Source organism: Oncorhynchus gorbuscha, unplaced genomic scaffold, assembly GCF_021184085.1.
Source record: "Oncorhynchus gorbuscha isolate QuinsamMale2020 ecotype Even-year unplaced genomic scaffold, OgorEven_v1.0 Un_scaffold_631, whole genome shotgun sequence".
Taxonomy (NCBI): domain Eukaryota; kingdom Metazoa; phylum Chordata; class Actinopteri; order Salmoniformes; family Salmonidae; genus Oncorhynchus; species Oncorhynchus gorbuscha.
In genome coordinates, this window is record NW_025745744.1 from 438,985 (window position 1) to 462,613 (window position 23,629).

At 46.4% G+C, this 23,629-nt stretch overlaps 2 protein-coding genes across 2 annotated transcripts in view; both read right to left on the reverse strand.

Annotated features, from left to right (window-relative positions):
• The window catches only part of LOC124019556 (hsp90 co-chaperone Cdc37-like), an 11,066-nt gene extending 1,502 nt beyond the window's left edge, over positions 1-9,564 (reverse strand). Inside the window, exons 1-6 of the mRNA XM_046334921.1 lie at positions 8,637-9,564; positions 6,555-6,848; positions 4,067-4,090; positions 3,434-3,556; positions 2,144-2,236; positions 268-357 (exon numbers count right to left, since the gene is read on the reverse strand). Coding sequence (XP_046190877.1) covers positions 268-357; positions 2,144-2,236; positions 3,434-3,556; positions 4,067-4,090; positions 6,555-6,848; positions 8,637-8,750 — 738 coding nt within the window. The 5' untranslated portion in view covers positions 8,751-9,564. The remainder of the gene's footprint in view (positions 1-267; positions 358-2,143; positions 2,237-3,433; positions 3,557-4,066; positions 4,091-6,554; positions 6,849-8,636) is intronic.
• A 4,917-nt stretch (positions 9,565-14,481) lies between these two features.
• Positions 14,482-20,912, reverse strand: LOC124019557. Its single transcript, XM_046334922.1, has 6 exons — positions 20,766-20,912; positions 18,457-18,625; positions 18,226-18,305; positions 17,762-18,127; positions 17,519-17,605; positions 14,482-14,588 (listed from the first exon to the last, which is right to left on the reverse strand). The coding sequence occupies exons 1-6, from the start codon at positions 20,815-20,817 to the stop codon at positions 14,482-14,484; spliced, it is 861 nt and encodes a 286-aa protein (XP_046190878.1). The 5' UTR covers positions 20,818-20,912.
• Between the last annotated feature and the right edge of the window lie 2,717 nt (positions 20,913-23,629).

Below are 23,629 nucleotides of genomic sequence, written 5' to 3' on the forward strand. Positions count from 1 at the left end.
GTGTGTGTGTGTGTGCGTGTGTGTGTGTGTGCGCGCGTGTGTGTGTGTGTGTGTGTGTGTGTGTGTCTCTCTCTGTGCGCGTGTGTGTGTGTGTGTGTGTGTGTGTGTGTGTGTGTGTGTGTGTGTGTGTCTGTGTGCGTGTGTGTGTGTGTGCGCGCGTGTGTGTGTGTGTCTCTCTCTGTGCTGTGTGTGTGTGTCTCTCTCTGTGTGTGTGCTGTGCGTGTGTGTGTGTGTCTCTCTCTCTCTCTCTCTGTGTGTGTGTGTTACCTCTGGCAGAGTATCGTAGACATCCACAGGGTCCAGTCCACCTGGCCCCAGTCTGTTCTGTCTCTCCTCCTCCTCATACTCCTCCATAGCCTTTAACAATGAGTTTATTCTTTTCATTTTGAACCTTTTGCCTCATATTTCACTCTATGTACAGTTGAAGTCAGAAGTTTACATACACCTTAATCAAATACATAAATCACAATTCCTGACATTTAATCCTAGTAAAAATGTCCTGTCTTAGATCAGTTAGGATCACCATATTTTAAGAATGTTAAATGTCATAATAATAGTAGAGAGAATGATTGATTTATTTCATCACATTCCCAGTGGGCCAGAAGTTTACACAAACAATTTAAAGGCAAATACTAATTGAGTGTAACTTGGGTCAAATGTTTCAGGTAGCCTTCCACAAGCTTCCCACAATAAGTTGGGTGAATTTTGGCACATTCCTCCTGACAGAGCTGGTGTAACTTGAGTCAGGTTTGTAGGCCTCCTTGCTCGCACACACTTTTATCAGTTCTGCCCACAAATTTTGACTTTGTCCTTAAGCCATGTTGTCACCGTTTTGGAACAATGCTTGGGGTCATTGTCCATTTGGAAGACCCATTTGCGACCAAGCTTTAACTTCCTGACTGATGTCTTGAGATGTTGCTTCAATATATCCACATAATTTTCCATCCTCATGATTCCTTCCATTTTGTGAAGTGCACCATTCCCTCCTGCAGCAAAGCACCTCCACAACATGATGCTGCCACCCCGTGCTTCACGGTTGGGATAGTGTTCTTCAGCTTGCAAGCCTCCCTTTTTCCTTCAAACATAACGATGGTCATTATGGCCGAACAATTTTTGTTTCATCAGACCAGAGGACATTTCTTCAAAAAGTACGATCTTTGTCCCCATGTGCAGTTGCAAACCGTAGTCTGTCTTTTATGGCGGTTTTGGAGCAGTGGCTTCTTCCTTGCTGAGCGACCTTTCAGGTTATGTCGATATAGGACTAGTTTTACTGTGGATATAGATGCTTTTGTACTTTTGTTTCCTCCAGGATCTTCAAGGTCCGTTGCTGTTGTTCTGGGATTGAGTTGCACTTTTCTCACCAAAGCACGTTCATCTCTAGGAGACAGAATGCGTCTCCTTCCTGAGCGGTATGACGTCTACGTGGTCCCATGGTGTTTATACTATTGTTTGTACAGATAAACGTGGTACCTTCAGGCGTTTGGAAATTTCTCCCAAGGATGAAGCAGACTTGTGGAGGTCCACAAAGGTCTTGGCTGATTTCCCCTTGATGTCAAGCAAAGAGGCACTGAGTTTGAAGGTAGGCCTTGAAATACATCCACAGTCAACTTAGTGTATGTAAACTTCTGACCCACTGGAATTGTGAATCAGTGAATTATTAGTGAAATAATCCATCTGTAAACAATTGTTGGAAAAATGACTTGTGTCGTTGCACAAAGTAGATGTCCTAACCCACTTGCCAAAACTATAGTTTGTTAACAAGAAATTTGTGGAGTGGTTGAAAAACAAGTTTTAATGACTCCAACATGAGTGTATGTAAACTTCTGACTTCAACTGTATGTATGTATTTTAGTATTCGGTTCATCAGGACCAGAAAAGTAATAATAATAATATATGCCATTTAGCAGACGCTTTTATCCAAAGCGACTTACAGTCATGTGTGCATACATTCTACGTATGGGTGGTCCCGGGGATCGAACCCACTACCCTGGCGTTACAAGCGCCATGCTCTACCAACTGAGCTAAAAGTGTGAACGTCAGAATGCTTTTGGATTCAATATCGCTTTGAACTTCTCCCACTTCCATAAAAACACCTCTAAACACCTTGAAGCAAGAGAGAAAAACAAAATGGAGGGAAAATGACCTTTTGTATCCTGATCTTAGCTCTGCCTCGAACTCTCTCTTTAAAGGACTCCAGCTCATCAGTAAAGGCCTCCTGATAGGGCTGGTCGGCAGTCTGACAGACAGAGAGAGAGAGAGAGAGACAGTGTTACACAGTAGAGTCTGACAGACAGACAGAGAGAGAGAGAGAGAGGTGTCAGTGTACACAGTAGAGTCTGACAGACAGAGAGAGACAGAGGTGTCAGTGTACACAGTAGAGTCTGACAGACAGAGAGAGAGGTGTCAGTGTTACACAGTAGAGTCTGACAGACAGAGAGAGAGACAGGTGTCAGTGTACACAGTAGAGTCTGACAGACAGAGAGAGGGGTGTCAGTTAAACACAGTAGAGTCTGACAGACAGAGAGACAGAGGTGTCAGTGTACATCAAAGAGTCTGACAGACAGAGACAGTAGAGTCTGACAGACAGAGAGACAGAGGTGTCAGTGTACACAGTAGAGTCTGACAGACAGAGAGACAGACAGAGAGAGAGGTGTCAGTGTACACAGTAGAGTCTGACAGACAGAGAGACAGATCAGTGTACACAGTAGAGTCTGACAGACAGAGGCACAGACAGAGAGAGGTGTCAGTGTACACACAGAGTCTGACAGACAGAGAGACAGAGGTGTCAGTGTACACAGTAGAGTCTGACAGACAGATGAGAGGGGTGTCAGTCCTCCAGGTCTGACAGACATGATGACCAGGGGTGTCAGTGTCACCAGTAGAGTCTGACAGACAGAGAGACAGGGTGTCAGTGTCCACACGATACACATGATGACCAGGAGTCTGACACACAGAGAGTCAGACAGAGATGAGACAGAGTCTGACAGACAGAGGTGTCAGTGTACACAGTAGAGTCTGACAGACAGAGACAGAGTCAGTGTACACAGTCTGACAGACAGACAGACAGAAGAGGTGTCAGTGTACACAGTAGAGTCTGACAGACAGATAACCAGAGAGAGACAGAGGTGTCAGTGTACACAGTAGAGTCTGACAGACAGAGGATATATACAGTGTTACACAGTAGAGTCTGACAGACAGAGAGAGAGAGAGACAGAGGTGTCAGTGTACACAGTAGATACACGCGTGAAGTTAAAACATCAACTCATAAAGCCGGGATTCAATCAAAGGAGTCGTTATCGACTAGAAAACAAGGCTTTTCATTTAAAAAGGTCATTTCCACTTGACCCGATATGTGCAGCGTTTCTGTCTGTAATACAATAACGCGTCTCTGATTGAATATCGGCCTTTTAAATGAACAAAAGGCAACACACACCTTGATCTTTTGGAAGAACTCTCTGAAACATCCTCGAGGGTCGATCTTCAGGCTCTTAGCCAACTCTAAGATGAACTGCATCACTATGGTCTGATGGGCTACCTGATCCATCAAACCATGTTTCTACACACACACCACACACACACACACACACAAAGATGTAAACATGACACACACAATATCTGTGAAACACCCCCCCCTCCTCCAGGTCGATACACATGATAACCAGGAAGTCACCCCCCCCACCTCCTCCACCTCCAGGTCGATACACATGATAACCAGGAAGTCACCCCCCTCACCTCCTCCACCTCCAGGTCGATACACATGATAACCAGGAAGTCACCCCCCCCCCTCACCTCCTCCACCTCCAGGTCGATACACATGATGACCAGGAAGTCACCCCCCCCCCCCCCTCACCTCCAGGTCGATACACATGATGACCAGGAAGTCCCCCCCTTACCTCCTCCACCTCCAGGTCGATACACATGATAACCAGGAAGTCACCCCCCCCCCACCTCCTCCACCTCCAGGTCGATTCACATGATGACAGACAGGAAGTCAAGTGTTGTTATAACACCTCCTCCACCTCCAGGTTGTTATAACAGACAGATAACCAGGAAGTGTTGTTATCACCTCATCCACCTCCAGGTCGATAACATGACAGACCAGGAAGAAGTGTTGTTATAACAGACACCAGGAAGAAGTGTTGTTATCAGACAGGACTTCTGACTGTTGTTACAGACAATAACAGACAGAGAGAGAGAAGTGTTGTTATAACAGACAGAGAGAGAAGTGTTGTTATAACAGACAGAAGAGAGAGAAGTGTTGTTATAAAGAGAGAGAGAGAAGTGTTGTTATAACAGACATTAAGAGAGAAGTGTTGTTATAACAGACAGAGAGAGAGAGAAGTGTTGTTATAACAGACAGAGAGAGAGAGAAGTGTTGTTATAACAGACAGAGAGAGAGAGAAGTGTTGTTATAACAGACAGAGAGAGAGAGAAGTGTTGTTATAACAGACAGAGAGAGAGAGAAGTGTTGTTAGAGAGAGAGAGAAGTGTTGTTATAACAGACAGAGAGAGAAGTTATAACAGACAGAGAGAAGTGTTGTTATAACAGACAGAGAGAGAGAGAAGTGTTGTTATAACAGACAGAGAGAGAGAGAAGTGTTGTTATAACAGACAGAGAGAGAGAGAAGTGTTGTTATAACAGACAGAGAGAGAAGTGTTGTTATAACAGACAGAGAGAGAGAAGTGTTGTTATAACAGACAGAGAGAGAGAGAAGTGTTGTTATAACAGACAGAGAGAGAGAGAAGTGTTGTTATAACAGACAGAGAGAGAGAGAAGTGTTGTTATAACAGACAGAGAGAGAGAAGTGTTGTTATAACAGACAGAGAGAGAGAGAAGTGTTGTTATAACAGACAGAGAGAGAGAAGTGTTGTTATAACAGACAGAGAGAGAGAAGTGTTGTTATAACAGACAGAGAGAGAGAAGTGTTGTTATAACAGACAGAGAGAGAGAAGTGTTGTTATAACAGACAGAGAGAGAGAAGTGTTGTTATAACAGACAGAGAGAGAAGTGTTGTTATAACAGACAGAGAGAGAGAAGTGTTGTTATAACAGAGAGAGAGAGAGAAGCGTTGTTATAACAGACAGAGAGAGAGAAGTGTTGTTATAACAGACAGAGAGAGAGAGAAGTGTTGTTATAACAGACAGAGAGAGAAGTGTTGTTATAACAGACAGAGAGAGAAGTGTTGTTATAACAGACAGAGAGAGAGAAGTGTTGTTATAACAGACAGAGAGAAGTGTTGTTATAACAGAGAGAGAGAAGTGTTGTTATAACAGACAGAGAGTTATAACAGAGAGAAGTGTTGTTATAACAGAGAGAGAAGTGTTGTTATAACAGACAGAGAGAGAGAACAGTTGTTATAACAGACAGTTTAGAGAGAAGTGTTGTTAAACAGACAGAAGTTTGATCTCTTTGTTATAACAGACAAAAGAGAGAGTTTCTCCTGTTGTTATAACAGACAGTCAGAGAGAGAAGTTTTGTTATAACAGACTCTGAGAGGAAGTGTTGTTATAACAGAGAGAGAGAAGGGTTATAGAGAGAAGTGTTGTTATAACAGACAGACAAGAAGTGTTGTTATAACAGACAGAGAGAAAGTGTTGACATCAGTAGTTGAGAGAAGTGTTGTTATAACAGACAGAGAGAGAAGTGTATGTTATAACAGACAGAAGAGAATGCATAGAATTCAGATATAACAAATGGTTTGAAGATATTATTTGTTGATTATATTGGTGTATACAGATATCACCTGGCTGAAGCCCTTTTGTTGAAACTCACCAAAGTGTTTGATATCTCTTGTGTTTATCTACAAAACCTGGCTGAAGCCCTCTTTGTATAACAGAGAGAGAAGAGTGGTGTATCTTTATCTCACCTGGAGGAAGTCCTCTTTGTTGAGAGGAGTGGTAGAATAAGATATATTTCAGTGGCTGAAGCAGTGGAAACTTGAGGAGTGTGTGATCTTTCTATCTCACCTGGCTGAAGCCCTTCTTTCCTTGAGGGAGTGGTGTATCTTCTATCTCACCTGGCTGAAGCCCTCTTTGTTGAGGGAGTGATGTATCTCTATCTCACCTGGCTGAAGCCCTCTTTGTTGAGGGAGTGGTGTATCTCTATATCACCTGGCTGAAGCCCTCTTTGTTGAGGGAGTGGTGTATCTCTATCTCACCTGGCTGAAGCCCTCTTTGTTGAGGGAGTGGTGTATCTCTATCTCACCTGGCTGAAGCCCTCTTTGTTGAGGGAGTGGTGTATCTCTATCTCACCTGGCTGAAGCCCTCTTTGTTGAGGGAGTGATGTATCTCTATCTCACCTGGCTGAAGCCCTCTTTGTTGAGGGAGTGGTGTATCTCTATATCACCTGGCTGAAGCCCTCTTTGTTGAGGGAGTGGTGTATCTCTATATCACCTGGCTGAAGCCCTCTTTGTTGAGGGAGTGGTGTATCTCTATCTCACCTGGCTGAAGCCCTCTTTGTTGAGGGAGTGGTGTATCTATAATCAAATCTAATTGACTTGTCACATACACATGTTTAGCAGGTGTAGCGAAATGCTACGGCCTCAATATCTCACCTTGCTGAATCCCTCTTTGCTGAGCGTGTCAACGTTCCAAGGCATCTTTTTCTCCTCTCTCCGGTGTTCCTCCATCTTCTTCTCCCACAAGCGTTGATCCTTTCTGTATTTCTTCTCCTCGGCCTGGGCCTTGCTCAGCGCCGTCTTCCTCTCCTCCTCTCCCTCCTTCTTTCCTTCCTCCTCTAACTCCTTCACTCTGTACTGCACCTCTTCCAGACATCTCTTACACTCTGCCATGTTCCTCTCCAGCTCCTCTCCTTTCTCCTCGAAGGCCACCTGTTTCTCCACACGCGCCTAGGAGGGGGAGAAGAGGGGTGATGAGAGGGAGGAGGGAGGAGAGGAAGGGTGGAGGGAGAGAAGGGGGTGGTGAGAGGGAGGAGGGAGGAGAGGAAGGGTGGAGGGAGAGAAGAGGGGTGATGAGAGGAAGGGAGGAGGGAGAGAAAAGGGGTGGTGAGAGGAAGGGTAGAGGGGGAGAAGGGGGTGGTGAGAGGAAGGGTGGAGGGAGAGAAGGGGGTGGTGAGAGGAAGGGTGGAGGGAGAGAAGGGGGTGGTGAGAGGAAGGGTGGAGGGAGAGAAGGGGGTGGTGAGAGGAAGGGTGGAGGGGAGAAGAGGGGGATGAGAGGAAGGGTGGAGAGGAAGGGTGGAGGGAGGAGGAAGGGTGGAGGAGGGAGGAGAGGAAGGGTGGAGGAGGGAGGAGAGGAAGGGTGGGAGGGAGGAGGGGGTGGGAGGGAGGAGGAGAGGAAGGGTGGAGGAGGGAGGAGAGGAAGGGTGAAGGAGGGAGAGAGGAAGGGTGGAGGGAGGAAGGGGGTGAGAGGAAGGGTGGAGGGGAGAAGGGTGGGAGGAGAGGAAGGGTGGAGAGGAGGGAGGAGAGGAAGGGTGGAGGAGGGAGGAGAGGAAGGGTGGAGGAGGGAGGAGAGGAAGGGTGGAGGAAGGGTGGAGGAGAGGAAGGGTGGAGGAGGGAGGAGAGGAAGGGTGGAGGAGGGAGGAGAGGAAGGGTGGAGGAGGGAGGAGAGGAAGGGTGGAGGAGGGAGGAGAGGAAGGGTGAAGGAGGGAGGAGAGGAAGGGTGAAGGAGGGAGGAGAGGAAGGGTGAAGGAGGGAGGAGAGGAAGGGTGGAGGAGGGAGGAGAGGAAGGGTGGAGTGAGGAGAAGGGTTGAGGGGGGCGTAGTGGAAGATTAGAGCGGCAGAGAGAGGGTGGAGGAGAGATTGAAGATGGGAGGAACATGGAAGGATGAAGGGTGGAGGAGAGGAAGGGTGGAGGGGTGTAGGAGGGAGGAGAGGAAGGGTGGAGGGGTGTAGGAGGGAGGAGAGGAAGGGTGGAGGGGTGTAGGAGGGAGGAGAAAGGGGTGGGAGATAGTAACATTGTTGTTCTTTAAAATGTTACCTATTAGCTAGCTAACCAGAAATCTTAGAGGAACAGGACTAATGAAGATATTTAACGTAGGCAGGTTGTGACTGGCCTCACACTCCAGTACAGTAGGTGGCGGTGTATGCAACGTAAACGTTGGATGCAATCCGCCAACCAAATCCCAAAGAAGAAGAAAATAATCATGTCCAAGGCAAGATATTGTACCGAGCACAATTCTGCTGGATTAGTTTGATGTAGCTCGCCAAGGTTAAGGTGAATCACAGGCTTTGTGGAGAAACTCTCATTGACCAAGAGAGACAAGAAGGAAAGGCAGACACAGAGAGAGAGACAGAGCTGTGGACAAACTCTTATTGAGCAACTAGGCTACTACTGTAAAGCCCAAATGTTGAAAGCCTTGCCTAGTTAACGCCCTGGACCAGACTTAAGCCCAGCTAAAGCTAACACTTTAGCCAGTTAGATTAACCTTAGTCACTAGATTAGCCGGTTGAGTATTGATTTATATGGCTAATAATTTAGCTAGCTAGTGTTTGCTGACATAAGGTGAATGCACCAATTTGTAAGTCGCTCTGGATAAGAGCGTCTGCTAAATGACTTAAATGTAAATGTAAATGTAATGCTGACATAGCTACTGTCGCTAGCTGGCCAACTAGTCATGTACGTTAGCTATTTCTGTGTTATTATTTCAGTGAAGACACGTCGCCCGTTGTCATAGCTACCTGATGCCTCCATCGGAAGAGGCTCGGCGTGTCGATATTGGGGTGAGTCTCGTCCTCGTCATCCGATACTTCGATGTGGTCCCACACACTGTAATCAATAGTCCTGGACGTCATCTTCTCGCTCCTTCTCTTTCCGCGGGAAGTCCACGCAACAACGGCACACGAAATGGAAATAACGTGAAAAAAAAAGAAAAATGTCAACTTTGGTCCTGTTGAAAATGTGAGCTAAGCTTGCCAGAGAACCCGCCGCACTATACTATACTCGTTGCTTCAGCTCAGAAGTATTTTCTGGAAAGATCTGTTGCTTCCGGTCTGCGCGGTACTGTGACGTGGAAATCGTGCGACAGAGATGGGTTTGGGAGTCTTCGAGAAGCAGAGGGTCCTGATAATTCACCGTGAAAGTAAAACATATTATATTTTTAGACTTAGTTCATTTTAATCTCTGTGGAATGTTTATTTATTTCTAGAGCAAAACGTTAAGGTACATTCTGTTTATAATCACACATGTAATCTATAGCGTCAGCCACAGGAGGGCGCACACGGAGCAAAAAGCTGATTGAGTACACCTTCTGAGTACTTCAAAACGGTTCTTTATTGGAGAATATATACGAAATAAATGCATTAATCTACACACACATGTGCATACAGATATAATAGTGCTTTCGTTGCACACATATCCTGTTATTTGGTACTTTATGATCACTGAGTGAATTAGACGATGCAAGTTAATAAATACTGAAATTAACATGATCTGCAATTGAGAAGTGTAGTATTTAATTTTGCGCCAGTCTGCAAGTGTAACCAGATACACTACATGACCAAAAGTATATGGACACGAACATCTCATTCCAAAATCATGGGCATTAATATGGAGTTGGTCCCCACTTTGCTGCTATAACAGCCTCCAGTCTTCTGGGAAGGCTTTCCACTAGATGTTGGAACATTGCTGCTATAACAGCCTCCAGTCTTCTGGGAAGGCTTTCCACTAGATGTTGGAACATTGCTGCTATAACAGCCTCCAGTCTTCTGGGAAGGCTTTCCACTAGATGTTGGAACATTGCTGCTATAACAGCCTCCAGTCTTCTGGGAAGGCTTTCCACTAGATGTTGGAACATTGCTGCTATAACAGCCTCCAGTCTTCTGGGAAGGCTTTCCACTAGATGTTGGAACATTGCTGCTATAACAGCCTCCAGTCTTCTGGGAAGGCTTTCCACTAGATGTTGGAACATTGCTGCTATAACAGCCTCCAGTCTTCTGGGAAGGCTTTCCACTAGATGTTGGAACATTGCTGCTATAACAGCCTCCAGTCTTCTGGGAAGGCTTTCCACTAGATGTTGGAACATTGCTGCTATAACAGCCTCCAGTCTTCTGGGAAGGCTTTCCACTAGATGTTGGAACATTGCTGCTATAACAGCCTCCAGTCTTCTGGGAAGGCTTTCCACTAGATGTTGGAACATTGCTGCTATAACAGCCTCCAGTCTTCTGGGAAGGCTTTCCACTAGATGTTGGAACATTGCTGCTATAACAGCCTCCAGTCTTCTGGGAAGGCTTTCCACTAGATGTTGGAACATTGCTGCTATAACAGCCTCCAGTCTTCTGGGAAGGCTTTCCACTAGATGTTGGAACATTGCTGCTATAACAGCCTCCAGTCTTCTGGGAAGGCTTTCCACTAGATGTTGGAACATTGCTGCTATAACAGCCTCCAGTCTTCTGGGAAGGCTTTCCACTAGATGTTGGAACATTGCTGCTATAACAGCCTCCAGTCTTCTGGGAAGGCTTTCCACTAGATGTTGGAACATTGCTGCTATAACAGCCTCCAGTCTTCTGGGAAGGCTTTCCACTAGATGTTGGAACATTGCTGCTATAACAGCCTCCAGTCTTCTGGGAAGGCTTTCCACTAGATGTTGGAACATTGCTGCTATAACAGCCTCCAGTCTTCTGGGAAGGCTTTCCACTAGATGTTGGAACATTGCTGCTATAACAGCCTCCAGTCTTCTGGGAAGGCTTTCCACTAGATGTTGGAACATTGCTGCTATAACAGCCTCCACTCTTCTGGGAAGGCTTTCCACTAGATGTTGGAACATTGCTGCTATAACAGCCTCCAGTCTTCTGGGAAGGCTTTCCACTAGATGTTGGAACATTGCTGCTATAACAGCCTCCAGTCTTCTGGGAAGGCTTTCCACTAGATGTTGGAACATTGCTGCTATAACAGCCTCCAGTCTTCTGGGAAGGCTTTCCACTAGATGTTGGAACATTGCTGCTATAACAGCCTCCAGTCTTCTGGGAAGGCTTTCCACTAGATGTTGGAACATTGCTGCTATAACAGCCTCCAGTCTTCTGGGAAGGCTTTCCACTAGATGTTGGAACATTGCTGCTATAACAGCCTCCACTCTTCTGGGAAGGCTTTCCACTAGATGTTGGAACATTGCTGCTATAACAGCCTCCAGTCTTCTGGGAAGGCTTTCCACTAGATGTTGGAACCTCTATAACAGCCTCCACTCTTCTGGGAAGGCTTTCCACTAGATGTGGAACATTGCCTATAACAGCCTCCACTCTTCAGGCTTTCCACTAGATGTTGGAACATTGCTGCTATAACAGCCTCCAGTCTTCTGGGAAGGCTTCCCACTAGATGTTGGAACATTGCTACGGGAACTTGCTTCCATTCTGTGAGGGAGCGGTAGGAAAGGACGTGGAGAGCCACACCCACTCATCAGGATTCCACATGCTCTGACCCCAACCCCTCCTCTACATAAAGGAAGTGGAGAGCCACACCCACTCATCAGGATTCCACATGCTCTGACCCCAACCCCTCCTCTACATAAAGGAAGTGGAGAGCCACACCCACTCATCAGGATTCCACATGCTCTGACCCCAACCCCTCCTCTACATAAAGGAAGTGGAGAGCCACACCCACTCATCAGGATTCCACATGCTCTGACCCCAACCCTCCTCTACATAAAGGAAGTGGAGAGCCACACCCACTCATCAGGATTCCACATGCTCTGACCCCAACCCCTCCTCTACATAAAGGAAGTGGAGAGCCACACCCACTCATCAGGATTCCACATGCTCTGACCCCAACCCCTCCTCTACATAAAGGAAGTGGAGAGCCACACCCACTCATCAGGATTCCACATGCTCTGACCCCAACCCCTCCTCTACATAAAGGAAGTGGAGAGCCACACCCACTCATCAGGATTCCACATGCTCTGACCCCAACCCCTCCTCTACATAAAGGAAGTGGAGAGCCACACCCACTCATCAGGATTCCACATGCTCTGACCCCAACCCCTCCTCTACATAAAGGAAGTGGAGAGCCACACCCACTCATCAGGATTCCACATGCTCTGACCCCAACCCCTCCTCTACATAAAGGAAGTGGAGAGCCACACCCACTCATCAGGATTCCACATGCTCTGACCCCAACCCCTCCTCTACATAAAGGACGTGGAGAGCCACACCCACTCATCAGGATTCCACATGCTCTGACCCCAACCCCTCCTCTACATAAAGGAAGTGGAGAGCCACACCCACTCATCAGGATTCCACATGCTCTGACCCCAACCCCTCCTCTACATAAAGGAAGTGGAGAGCCACACCCACTCATCAGGATTCCACATGCTCTGACCCCAACCCCTCCTCTACATAAAGGAAGTGGAGAGCCACACCCACTCATCAGGATTCCACATGCTCTGACCCCAACCCCTCCTCTACATAAAGGAAGTGGAGAGCCACACCCACTCATCAGGATTCCACATGCTCTGACCCCAACCCCTCCTCTACATAATAAAGGAAGTGGAGAGCCACACCCACTCATCAGGATTCCACATGCTCTGACCCCAACCCCTCCTCTACATAAAGGAAGTGGAGAGCCACACCCACTCATCAGGATTCCACATGCTCTGACCCCAACCCCTCCTCTACATAAAGGAAGTGGAGAGCCACACCCACTCATCAGGATTCCACATGCTCTGACCCCAACCCCTCCTCTACATAAAGGAAGTGGAGAGCCACACCCACTCATCAGGATTCCACATGCTCTGACCCCAACCCCTCCTCTACATAAAGGAAGTGGAGAGCCACACCCACTCATCAGGATTCCACATGCTCTGACCCCAACCCCTCCTCTACATAAAGGAAGTGGAGAGCCACACCCACTCATCAGGATTCCACATGCTCTGACCCCAACCCCTCCTCTACATAAAGGAAGTGGAGAGCCACACCCACTCATCAGGATTCCACATGCTCTGACCCCAACCCCTCCTCTACATAAAGGAAGTGGAGAGCCACACCCACTCATCAGGATTCCACATGCTCTGACCCCAACCCCTCCTCTACATAAAGGAAGTGGAGAGCCACACCCACTCATCAGTGGGATTCCACATGCTCTGACCCCAACCCCTCCTCTACATAAAGGAAGTGGAGAGCCACACCCACTCATCAGGATTCCACATGCTCTGACCCCAACCCCTCCTCTACATAAAGGAAGTGGAGAGCCACACCCACTCATCAGGATTCCACATGCTCTGACCCCAACCCCTCCTCTACATAAAGGAAGTGGAGAGCCACACCCACTCATCAGGATTCCACATGCTCTGACCCCAACCCCTCCTCTACATAAAGGAAGTGGAGAGCCACACCCACTCATCAGGATTCCACATGCTCTGACCCCAACCCCTCCTCTACATAAAGGAAGTGGAGAGCCACACCCACTCATCAGGATTCCACATGCTCTGACCCCAACCCCTCCTCTACATAAAGGAAGTGGAGAGCCACACCCACTCATCAGGATTCCACATGCTCTGACCCCAACCCCTCCTCTACATAAAGGAAGTGGAGAGCCACACCCACTCATCAGGATTCCACATGCTCTGACCCCAACCCCTCCTCTACATAAAGGAAGTGGAGAGCCACACCCACTCATCAGGATTCCACATGCTCTGACCCCAACCCCTCCTCTACATAAAGGAAGTGGAGAGCCACACCCACTCATCAGATTCCACATGCTCTGACCCCAACCCCTCCTCACATAAAGGATGGAGAGCCACACCCACTCATCAGGATTCCACATGCTCTGACCCCAACCCCTCCTCTACATAAAGGAAGTGGAGAGCCACACCCACTCATCAGATTCCACATGCTCTGACCCCAACCCCTCCTCTACATAAAGGAAGTGGAGAGAGGATTCCACATGCTCTGACCCCAACCCCTCCTCTACATAAAGGAAGTGGAGAGCCACACCCACTCATCAGGATTCCACATGCTCTGACCCCAACCCCTCCTCTACATAAAGGAAGTGGAGAGCCACACCCACTCATCAGCAGATTCCACATGCTCTGACCCCAACCCCTCCTCTACATAAAGGAAGTGGAGAGCCACACCCACTCATCAGGATTCCACATGCTCTGACCCCAACCCCTCCTCTACATAAAGGAAGTGGAGAGCCACACCCACTCATCAGGATTCCACATGCTCTGACCCCAACCCCTCCTCTACATAAAGGAAGTGGAGAGCCACAGACTCATCAGGATTCCACATGCTCTGACCCCAACCCCTCCTCTACATAAAGGAAGTGGAGAGCCACAGACTCATCAGGATTCCACATGCTCTGACCCCAACCCCTCCTCTACATAAAGGAAGTGGGAGGCCACAGATCATCAGGACCCTCCTCTTCCACATGCTCTGACCCCAACCCCTCCTCTACATAAAGGAAGTGGAGAGCCACACCCACTCATCAGGATTCCACATGCTCTGACCCCAACCCCTCCTCTACATAACGGACTGGTCCATTCCGTTGTGTTGGACGTGTTTGTTCTTGTGGTCGTGGCAACATGATTTTCAGCTGTTAATGGCTCATGCGCCTGTGTTTATAGTAAGAAGAGTAGAGGAAACAAGAGATCACCAAGAGGATCACCATCGAAGCCAGTCCTGCAATGATGGGCAGGTAGTCCACTGTAGGGCAGGAGAAGAGAGGCAGATGGGAGAGAGGAGGAGGTGAGGGGAGAGAGGGGCAGAGGGGAGTAGGTGAGGGAGAGAGGAGAGGCAGATGGGGCAGAGGGGAGGAGGAGAGGAAGGGAGATGGGAGAGAGGGGCAGAGGGGAGGAGGAGAGGAAGGGAGATGGGGAGGGGCAGAGGGGAGCAGATGAGGGAGAGGAGAGGGAGAGGCAGAGGGGAGGAAGTGAGGGGAGGCAGATGGGACAGAGGGCAGAGGGGAGGAGGTGAGGAGAGGAGAGGGAGAGGCAGATGGGAGAGAGGGGCAGAGGGGAGAGGTGAGGGAGAGGCAGATGGGGCAGAGGGGAGGAGAGGCAGATGGGAGAGAGGGGCAGAGGGGAGTAGGTGAGGGAGAGGCAGATGGGGCAGAGGGGAGGAGAGGCAGATGGGAGAGAGGGGCAGAGGGGAGAGGTGAGGGAGAGGCAGATGGGGCAGATGGGGAGGAGAGGCAGATGGGAGAGAGGGGCAGAGGGGAGGAGGTGGGGGAGAGGCAGATGGGGCAGAGGGGAGTAGGTGAGGGAGAGGCAGACGGGGCAGAGGGGAGGAGAGGCAGATGGGAGAGAGGGGCAGAGGGGAGTAGGTGAGGGAGAGAGGAGAGGCAGATGGGGCAGAGGGGAGAAGGAGAGGAAGGGAGGAGAGGCAGATGGGAGAGAGGGGCAGAGGGGAGTAGGTGAGGGAGAGAGGAGAGGCAGATTGGGCAGATGGGAGGAGGAGAGGAAGGGAGATGCAGTGAATTTAGAAAGTATTCAGATCCCTTGACTTTTCCGACATGATGTTACGTTACAGCCTTATTCTAAAATGGATTCAATCTACACACAATACCCCATAATGACATCACAATACCCCATAATGACATCACAATACCCCATAATGACATCACAATACCCCATAATGACATCACAATACCCCATAATGACATCACAATACCCCATAATGACATCACAATATCCCATAATGACATCACAATATCCCATAATGACATCACAATACCCCATAATGACATCACAATATCCCATAATGACATCACAATACCCCATAATGACAAAGCAAAAAAAATAAAAACAGCCACCTTATTTACATAAGTATTTTGCTATGAGACACAAAATTGAGCTCAGGTGCGTCCTGTTTCCACTGATCAACCTTGAGACGTTTCTGCAACTCAATTTGGAGTCCACCTGTGGTAAATTCAATTGGTTGGACATGATTTGGAAAGGCACACACCTGTCTATATAAGGTTCCTGTCACGTTCTGACCTTTATTTCCTGTGTTTTGTATTTAGTTAGTATGGTCAGGGCGTGAGTTGGGTGGGCAGTCTATGTTTGTTTTTCTAGGTTTTGGGAATTTCTATGTTTCGGCCTAGTATGATTCTCAATCAGAGGCAGGTGTCATTAGTTGTCTCTGATTGAGAATCATACTTAGGTAGCCTGGGTTTCACTGTGTGTTTGTGGGTGATTGTTCCTGTCTCTGTGTTTGCACCAGATAGGACTGTTTTAGGGACGGGTTTTTGTTAGTTATCTCATGTGTAGTTTCTTTATAAATTAAAGAAAATGAATAACCACCATGCTGCTTTTTGGTCCGCTTCTCTTTCACCAGAAAACCCTTACAGTTCCACAGTTGACAGTGCATGTCGGAGCAAAAACCAAGCCATGAGGTCAAAGGAATTGTCCATTGAGCTCCGAGACACGATTGTGTCGATGCACAGATGTAGGGAAGGGTACCAAAGAATATCTGTAGCATTGAAGGTCCCCAAGAACACAGTGGCCTCCATCATTCCTAAATGTAAGAATTTGAAACCACCAAGACTCTTCCTAGAGCTGGTAGCCCGGCCAAACAGAGCAATCAGTGGAGAAGGGCCTTGGTCTGGGAGGTGACCAAAAACCTGATGATCACTCTGACAGCGCTCCAGAGGTCCTCTGTGGAGATGGGAGAACCTTCCAGAAGGACAACCATCCCTGCAGCACTCCACCAATCAGGCCTTTATGGTATAGTGGTCAGACGGAAGCCACTCCTCAGTAGAAGTCACATGACAGCCCGCTTGGAGTTTGCCAGAAGACACCTAAAGACTCAGAACAATTCGAAACAAGATTCTCTGATCTGATGAAACCAAGATTGAACCCTTTGACCTGAATGCCAAGTGTCACATCACCATCCCTATGGTGAAGCATGGTGGAGGCTCGACGTCTGGAGGAAACCTGGCAGCATTACTTTTTTTAAATATAACTAGTCATTTAAGAACAAATTCTTATTTACAATGACGGCCTAGGAACAGTGGGTTAACTGCCTTGTTCAGGGGCAGAATGACAGATGTTTTACCTTGTCAGCTCGGGGATTTGACATGTGATGTTCCCAACACTCTAACCACTAGGCTACCGGCCTTCCCTGTGTTGAAGCATGGTGGTGGCAGCAACATCATGCTATGGGGATGTTTTTCAGCAGCATGAACTGGGAGACTAGTCAGGATAGAGGGAAAGATGAATGGAGAAAAGTACAGAGAGGTCCTGGAGAGACCGAACAATAGCTGTGTGGCAACAATCCCCATCCAACCTGAGAGAGCTTGATAGGATCTGCATTTTTAATATAACCTTTATTTAACCAGGCAAGTCAGTTAAGAGCAAATTCATTTACAATGACGACCTAATAACCCTGCAAAACCCAGACAACGCTGACCCAATGGGTCCCAATCATTATTTTTTATCTAAAAAAATCTAAAAACCCGTTTTTGCTTTGTCATTACGGGGTGCTGTGTGTAGATCGGTGAGGGGGGAAAAAAACAATTGAATAAATTTTAGAATAAGGCTGTAGCGTGACAAAATGTGGAAAAAGTCAAGGGGTCTGAACATTTTCTGAATGCAACCAACCAATCATGCAATCGTACGAGGGGGCAGGGTTACCATTTACACTACAGGCCAGTGATAAGGTGTCGCCCTCCGTGATGCTCATGGAGAAACATCCAGGACTCCTAGTGATCTGAGGCTTGTCTAGAAGAGAAGGAAGGAGGGAGGGAGGAGGACGGAGAGAAGTTGATTCATGAGAGAAAATGAAGTGAAAACAGCATCTGTCAACGTCATGACTCGTCTGGTGTCTAACTAACTGTTGTACTAAATGTGTGTAGACAGAGAACCAGAAGGACTCACAGTGCACGTTGGTGTTGAGGCGGTTTGAGTCCATTACAGGAGGAGGTTGGGGTCCCTCTGGTCCCAGATCCAACATGGCTGAACACAACAACTGGGCCCCGTCGTCAACACTAGTGGGGGAGAACTGCAGGGAATAGCTCTCGTTCACCGGTCGCCTCATGTCATTGTTCAATTGGTGAATGTCGTTGTTCAGTGGTTGTGTGTATAACACTGTCCGTTCACCATTGGTAGAGACTTTGTAGAAGGTCACCGTGAGTCTCCCAATAGGAGCGATGTTCTGGACAAGACACTGCAGCAGGTACTGATCCCCCTCAACCATCGGACCAGGGTACTTCCTGTAACTGATGGAGACACTGTCTGGAAGCTCTGTGGAGGAATGGAAACACACAGTGATTAACAGTGCAGAGCCATACTAAGAATATATTCAGAAACACCAGAGAAGATAAGAGAGAGATGTCACTCACTATAAACTGTGATGTCCAGCTGTTTCTGACACTGGCCTCCTTCTGTGTAGCATGTAGGTTTGATATTCCAGTCAGTCACACTGTCAAATCAAATGAAATATTTAAAGTGCATTTAAAATAAATCAAAAATAGAAGCCAGAACTGTCTAAAACAGTAAAACCATTCATTAAAGGCTTTTCTAACACGTTTTTAACAAGTTTTAAAAGTCTCAGCTGTGTCTGCCTCTCTCACCTGTCCACCCTCCAGCGTAGGAACTTCACCTTGTTGTCTGTTAGACCAACCCCTCCCTGGGTGGCTTCCCAGCCCATCTCTACAGGGGTATCTGAGCTGCAGTTAGAGGAGGCTGGGTCTCCATGCTTCACCACCAGCCTGGCAGGACTGACCACCAGGCACTCAGCATCTGGAAGACCAAGGACAAGTTAAAACTATATTGTTCTGTTAATGTTGATTTTATTGTTCAAAGCAAACAGGACGATATTATTGTCTAATGTTTATCTATCTGTATGTTAATCAACTACATCAGCTACACTCCATAAACCAGAAGTCGCCCCCCCCCAAAAAAGGGGTTAAATATGTGTATTTCCTTTTAAATATATTTTTTTTTGGGGGGGGTACTTACAATAATCCTCAAATCAAATAGCTCAATGATCAATGGTCCGACCATCTTAAAACAATTCCATATGTTACCTCAGTAGAATGTAATTTACCAAGCACCTGTATCACAACATTGTACTAGAACAGAAGTCTAATTTACCAAGTACCTGCATCACAACATTGTACTAGAACAGAAGTCTAATTTACCAAGCACCTGCATCACAACATTGTACTAGACCAGAAGTCTAACTTACCAAGCACCTGTATCACAACATTGTACTAGACCAGAAGTCTAATTTACCAAGCACCTGTATCACAACATTGTACTAGAACAGAAGTCTAATTTACCAAGCACCTGTATCACAACATTGTACTAGAACAGAAGTCTAATTTACCAAGCACCTGTATCACAACATTGTACTAGACCAGAAGTCTAATTTACCAAGCACCTGTATCACAACATTGTACTAGACCAGAAGTCTAATTTACCAAGCACCTGTATCACAACATTGTACTAGACCAGAAGTCTAACTTACCAAGCACCTGTATCACAACATTGTACTAGACCAGAAGTCTAATTTACCAAGCACCTGTATCACAACATTGTACTAGAACAGAAGTCTAATTTACCAAGCACCTGTATCACAACATTGTACTAGAACAGAAGTCTAATTCACCAAGCACCTGTATCACAACATTGTACTAGAACAGAAGTCTAATTCACCAAGCACCTGTATCACAACATTGTACTAGAACAGAAGTCTAATTTACCAAGCACCTGTATCACAACATTGTACTAGAACAGAAGTCTAATTTACCAAGCACCTGTATCACAACATTGTACTAGAACAGAAGTCTAATTTACCAAGCACCTGTATCACAACATTGTACTAGAACAGAAGTCTAATTTACCAAGCACCTGTATCACAACATTGTACTAGAACAGAAGTCTAATTTACCAAGCACCTGTATCACAACATTGTACTAGAACAGAAGTCTAATTTACCAAGCACCTGTATCACAACATTGTACTAGACCAGAAGTCTAATTTACCAAGTACCTGCATCACAACATTGTACTAGACCAGAAGTCTAATTTACCAAGCACCTGTATCACAACATTGTACTAGACCAGAAGTCTAATTTACCAAGCACCTGTATCACAACGTTGTACTAGACCAGAAGTCTAATTTACCAAGTACCTGTATCACAACATTGTACTAGAACAGAAGTCTAATTTACCAAGCACCTGTATCACAACATTGTACTAGACCAGAAGTCTAATTTACCAAGCACCTGTATCACAACATTGTACTAGAACAGAAGTCTAATTTACCAAGCACCTGTATCACAACGTTGTACTAGACCAGAAGTCTAATTTACCAAGCACCTGTATCACAACGTTGTACTAGACCAGAAGTCTAATTTACCAAGCACCTGTATCACAACATTGTACTAGAACAGAAGTCTAATTTACCAAGCACCTGTATCACAACATTGTACTAGACCAGAAGTCTAATTCACCAAGCACCTGTATCACAACATTGTACTAGACCAGAAGTCTAATTTACCAAGCACCTGTATCACAACATTGTACTAGACCAGAAGTCTAATTTACCAAGCAACTGTATCACAACATTGTACTAGACCAGAAGTCTAATTTACCAAGTACCTGCATCACAACATTGTACTAGACCAGAAATCTAATTTACCAAGCACCTGTATCACAACATTGTACTAGAACAGAAGTCTAATTTACCAAGCACCTGTATCACAACGTTGTACTAGACCAGAAGTCTAATTTACCAAGTACCTGCATCACAACGTTGTACTAGACCAGAAGTCTAATTTACCAAGTACCTGCATCACAACGTTGTACTAGACCAGAAGTCTAATTCACCAAGCACCTGTATCACAACATTGTACTAGATCAGAAGTCTAACTTACCGGTGAAGTCACAATACAGAGACAATAATGAAACAAGTATTACAATCTCCATTCCCCGTAATAATCCCTGAGCGTCCCTCAGTGAAGGACACTGTATTCTGTTAGGCGAGCGGCATACTTGGTTTCTTCTCCAGTGACCGTTGAATGTGAAAGTACTCTTTACTGGAAAACCCTAACCGACCCTTCCTCCTCCTCTTATCTCTCTCATTTCTCACACTCTCTTTCTCTCTCTCTCTCTCTCACACACTCTCTCTCTCTCTCTCTCTCACACTCTCTCTCTCTGTCTCTCTCTCTTCCTCTCTCACACAGTGTTCTATCACTCTCTTTCTCTCTCCTCTCTCTCCCTCTCTCTCTCTCTCTCTCTGCCTCTCTCTTCTCTCTCTCTCTCTCTCTCTCTCTCTCTCTCTCTCTCTCTCTCTCTCTCTCTCTCTCTCTCTCTCTCTCTCTCTCTCTCTCTCTCTCTCTCTCTCTCTCTCTCTCTCTCTCTCTCTCTCTCTCTCTCTCTCTCTCTCTGCCCTCTCTCTCTCTCTCTGTCTCTCTCTCTCTCTGCCCTCTCTCTCTCACTCTCTCTTCCTCTCTCTCCCTCTTCCTCTCTCACACAGTGTTCTATCACTCTCCTTCTCTCGGGGCAGTGAGAGGGTGACGGGGGGGTAGGATGGAGGGAGGAGTCGGGGAGGAATTCTGGTGCCAAGTAAGGACATGACAGTAGGCTATATTAGTGTGTTTAGGTTGAATCCCCTTTCATCCTCAAAATAGTTAATCTTACCAAAAGCTATAATAAACCTGTAGCCAATATTGACTTTTTTGTTGTTAAATGAGCAAGTCTTCTTCTCTACTGATCGCTTACAACAGTCTCGTAACTTTGGTGCGGTTCAGCTTTCAACCAGCTAGCAATATGGCCATTCAAACAAGCTACCAATATGGCCATTCAAACAAGCTACCGCAATATGGCCATTCAAACAAGCAATATGGCCATTCAAACAAGCTACCACAAAGCTGCTAGCTGGAGAAAGTTTGATCAACTGATCAACAAGGTTTTACCATAATAGCCGTGTTTTCTAGTGGTCAGCCTGATGGGCAGTGCCCTTTGGGAAAAGGGATGGATACCTTTACGGAACTGGGCAAGTCAGTTAAGAAACAAATTCTTATTTACAACGAAGCCTTTAGTCAGTTGCACAACTGAACGCATTCAACCGAAATGTGTTTTTCCTCTGAACCAGAGAGGTGAAAGGGGGGCTGCTTTAATCACATCCATGTCACCAGTGCCTGGGGAGCAGGTGCTGTTTGGGGACAAAATGCCTTGCTCAAGGGTAGAACAGTAGATTTGTTTCACCTTGCCAACTCAGGAATTCGAACCAGCCACCTCTCCGTTGCTGGGCCAACGCTCTTAACAGCTAAGCAGCTAGTCACGTCAATGCTGAGATGCGGTGTGTTTTCTGTGCCCAGGAAATATCACGTTTTATTTCGTATATAACATGTGGATTTCAAAATGCTTTAAATACAAGGTCAGGTGTCTATTACCTTTAAAAAAAACACGAAAGGGAAATGTTATGCATTTAGATTTTTTTTTAAACATGTTTTTGTGGATGAAGGAGTTTTCTATCATTGGTTGTTATTCATCGACTTCCACAAGAAATATAAGTCTTAAAATAATAACATATTTAATGTCTCTCTTCATCATTTTATGTTTCTAGTCCAATTTTCTCTCATCAATGACGTTTTTTTTCATGATTATTGTATTTATTATTATTTAAAGATTTTCCGTGTCCCTGATATCACTTTCCACGCTGTCAGTTTGTTATTATTCTCCATTTTAAAAAACAACCCCTTCCTGCAATGACACCACATTCAGGAAGTGTCACCATTTCTGTGGTGGGAAAACAACCCCTTCCTACAATGACACCACATTCAGGAAGTGTCATCATTTCTGTGGTGGGAAAACAACCCCTTCCTATCATGACACCACATTCAGGAAGTGTCATCATTTCTGTGGTGGGAAAACAACCCCTTCCTACAATGACACCACATTCAGGAAGTGTCATAATTTCTGTGGTGGGAAAACAACCCCTTCCTGCAATGACACCACATTCAGGAAGTGTCATCATTTCTGTGGTGGGAAAACAACCCCTTCCTACAATGACACCACATTCAGGAAGTGTCATCATTTCTGTGGTGGGAAAACAACCCCTTCCTACAATGACACCACATTCAGGAAGTGTCATCATTTCTGTGGTGGGAAAACAACCCCTTCCTACAATGACACCACATCCAGGAAGTGTCATCATTTCTGTGGTGGGAAAACAACCCCTTCCTGCAATGACACCACATTCAGGAAGTGTCATCATTTCTGTGGTGGGAAAACAACCCCTTCCTACCATGACACCACATTCAGGAAGTGTCACCATTTCTGTGGTGGGAAAACAACCCCTTCCTACAATGACACCACATCCAGGAAGTGTCACCATTTCTGTGGTGGGAAAACAACCCCTTCCTACCATGACACCACATTCAGGAAGTGTCACCATTTCTGTGGTGGGAAAACAACCCCTTCCTACAATGACACCACATTCAGGAAGTGTCATCATTTCTGTGGTGGGAAAACAACCCCTTCCTACAATGACACCACATCCAGGAAGTGTCATCATTTCTGTGGTGGGAAAACAACCCCTTCCTACAATGACACCACATCCAGGAAGTGTCACCATTTCTGTGGTGGGAAAACAACCCCTTCCTACAATGACACCACATTCAGGAAGTGTCACCATTTCTGTGGTGGTAAAACAACCCCTTCCTACAATGACACCACATCCAGGAAGTGTCATCATTTCTGTGGTGGGAAAACAACCCCTTCCCACAATGACACC

What these genes read in the sequence shown, in the direction of transcription:
- LOC124019557 (XM_046334922.1), bottom strand. Translation starts at nt 20,817, where the DNA reads ATGGAGATTGTAATACTTGTTTCATTATTGTCTCTGTATTGTGACTTC. An exon ending in GCTGGACATCACAGTTTATA is followed by an intron (nt 18,128 to 18,225) that starts GTGAGTGACATC and finishes ATTCCTCCACAG; the next exon opens with AGCTTCCAGACAGTGTCTCC. An exon ending in ACTGGCCTGTAGTGTAAATG is followed by an intron (nt 14,589 to 17,518) that starts GTAACCCTGCCC and finishes CCTGCCCTACAG; the next exon opens with TGGACTACCTGCCCATCATT.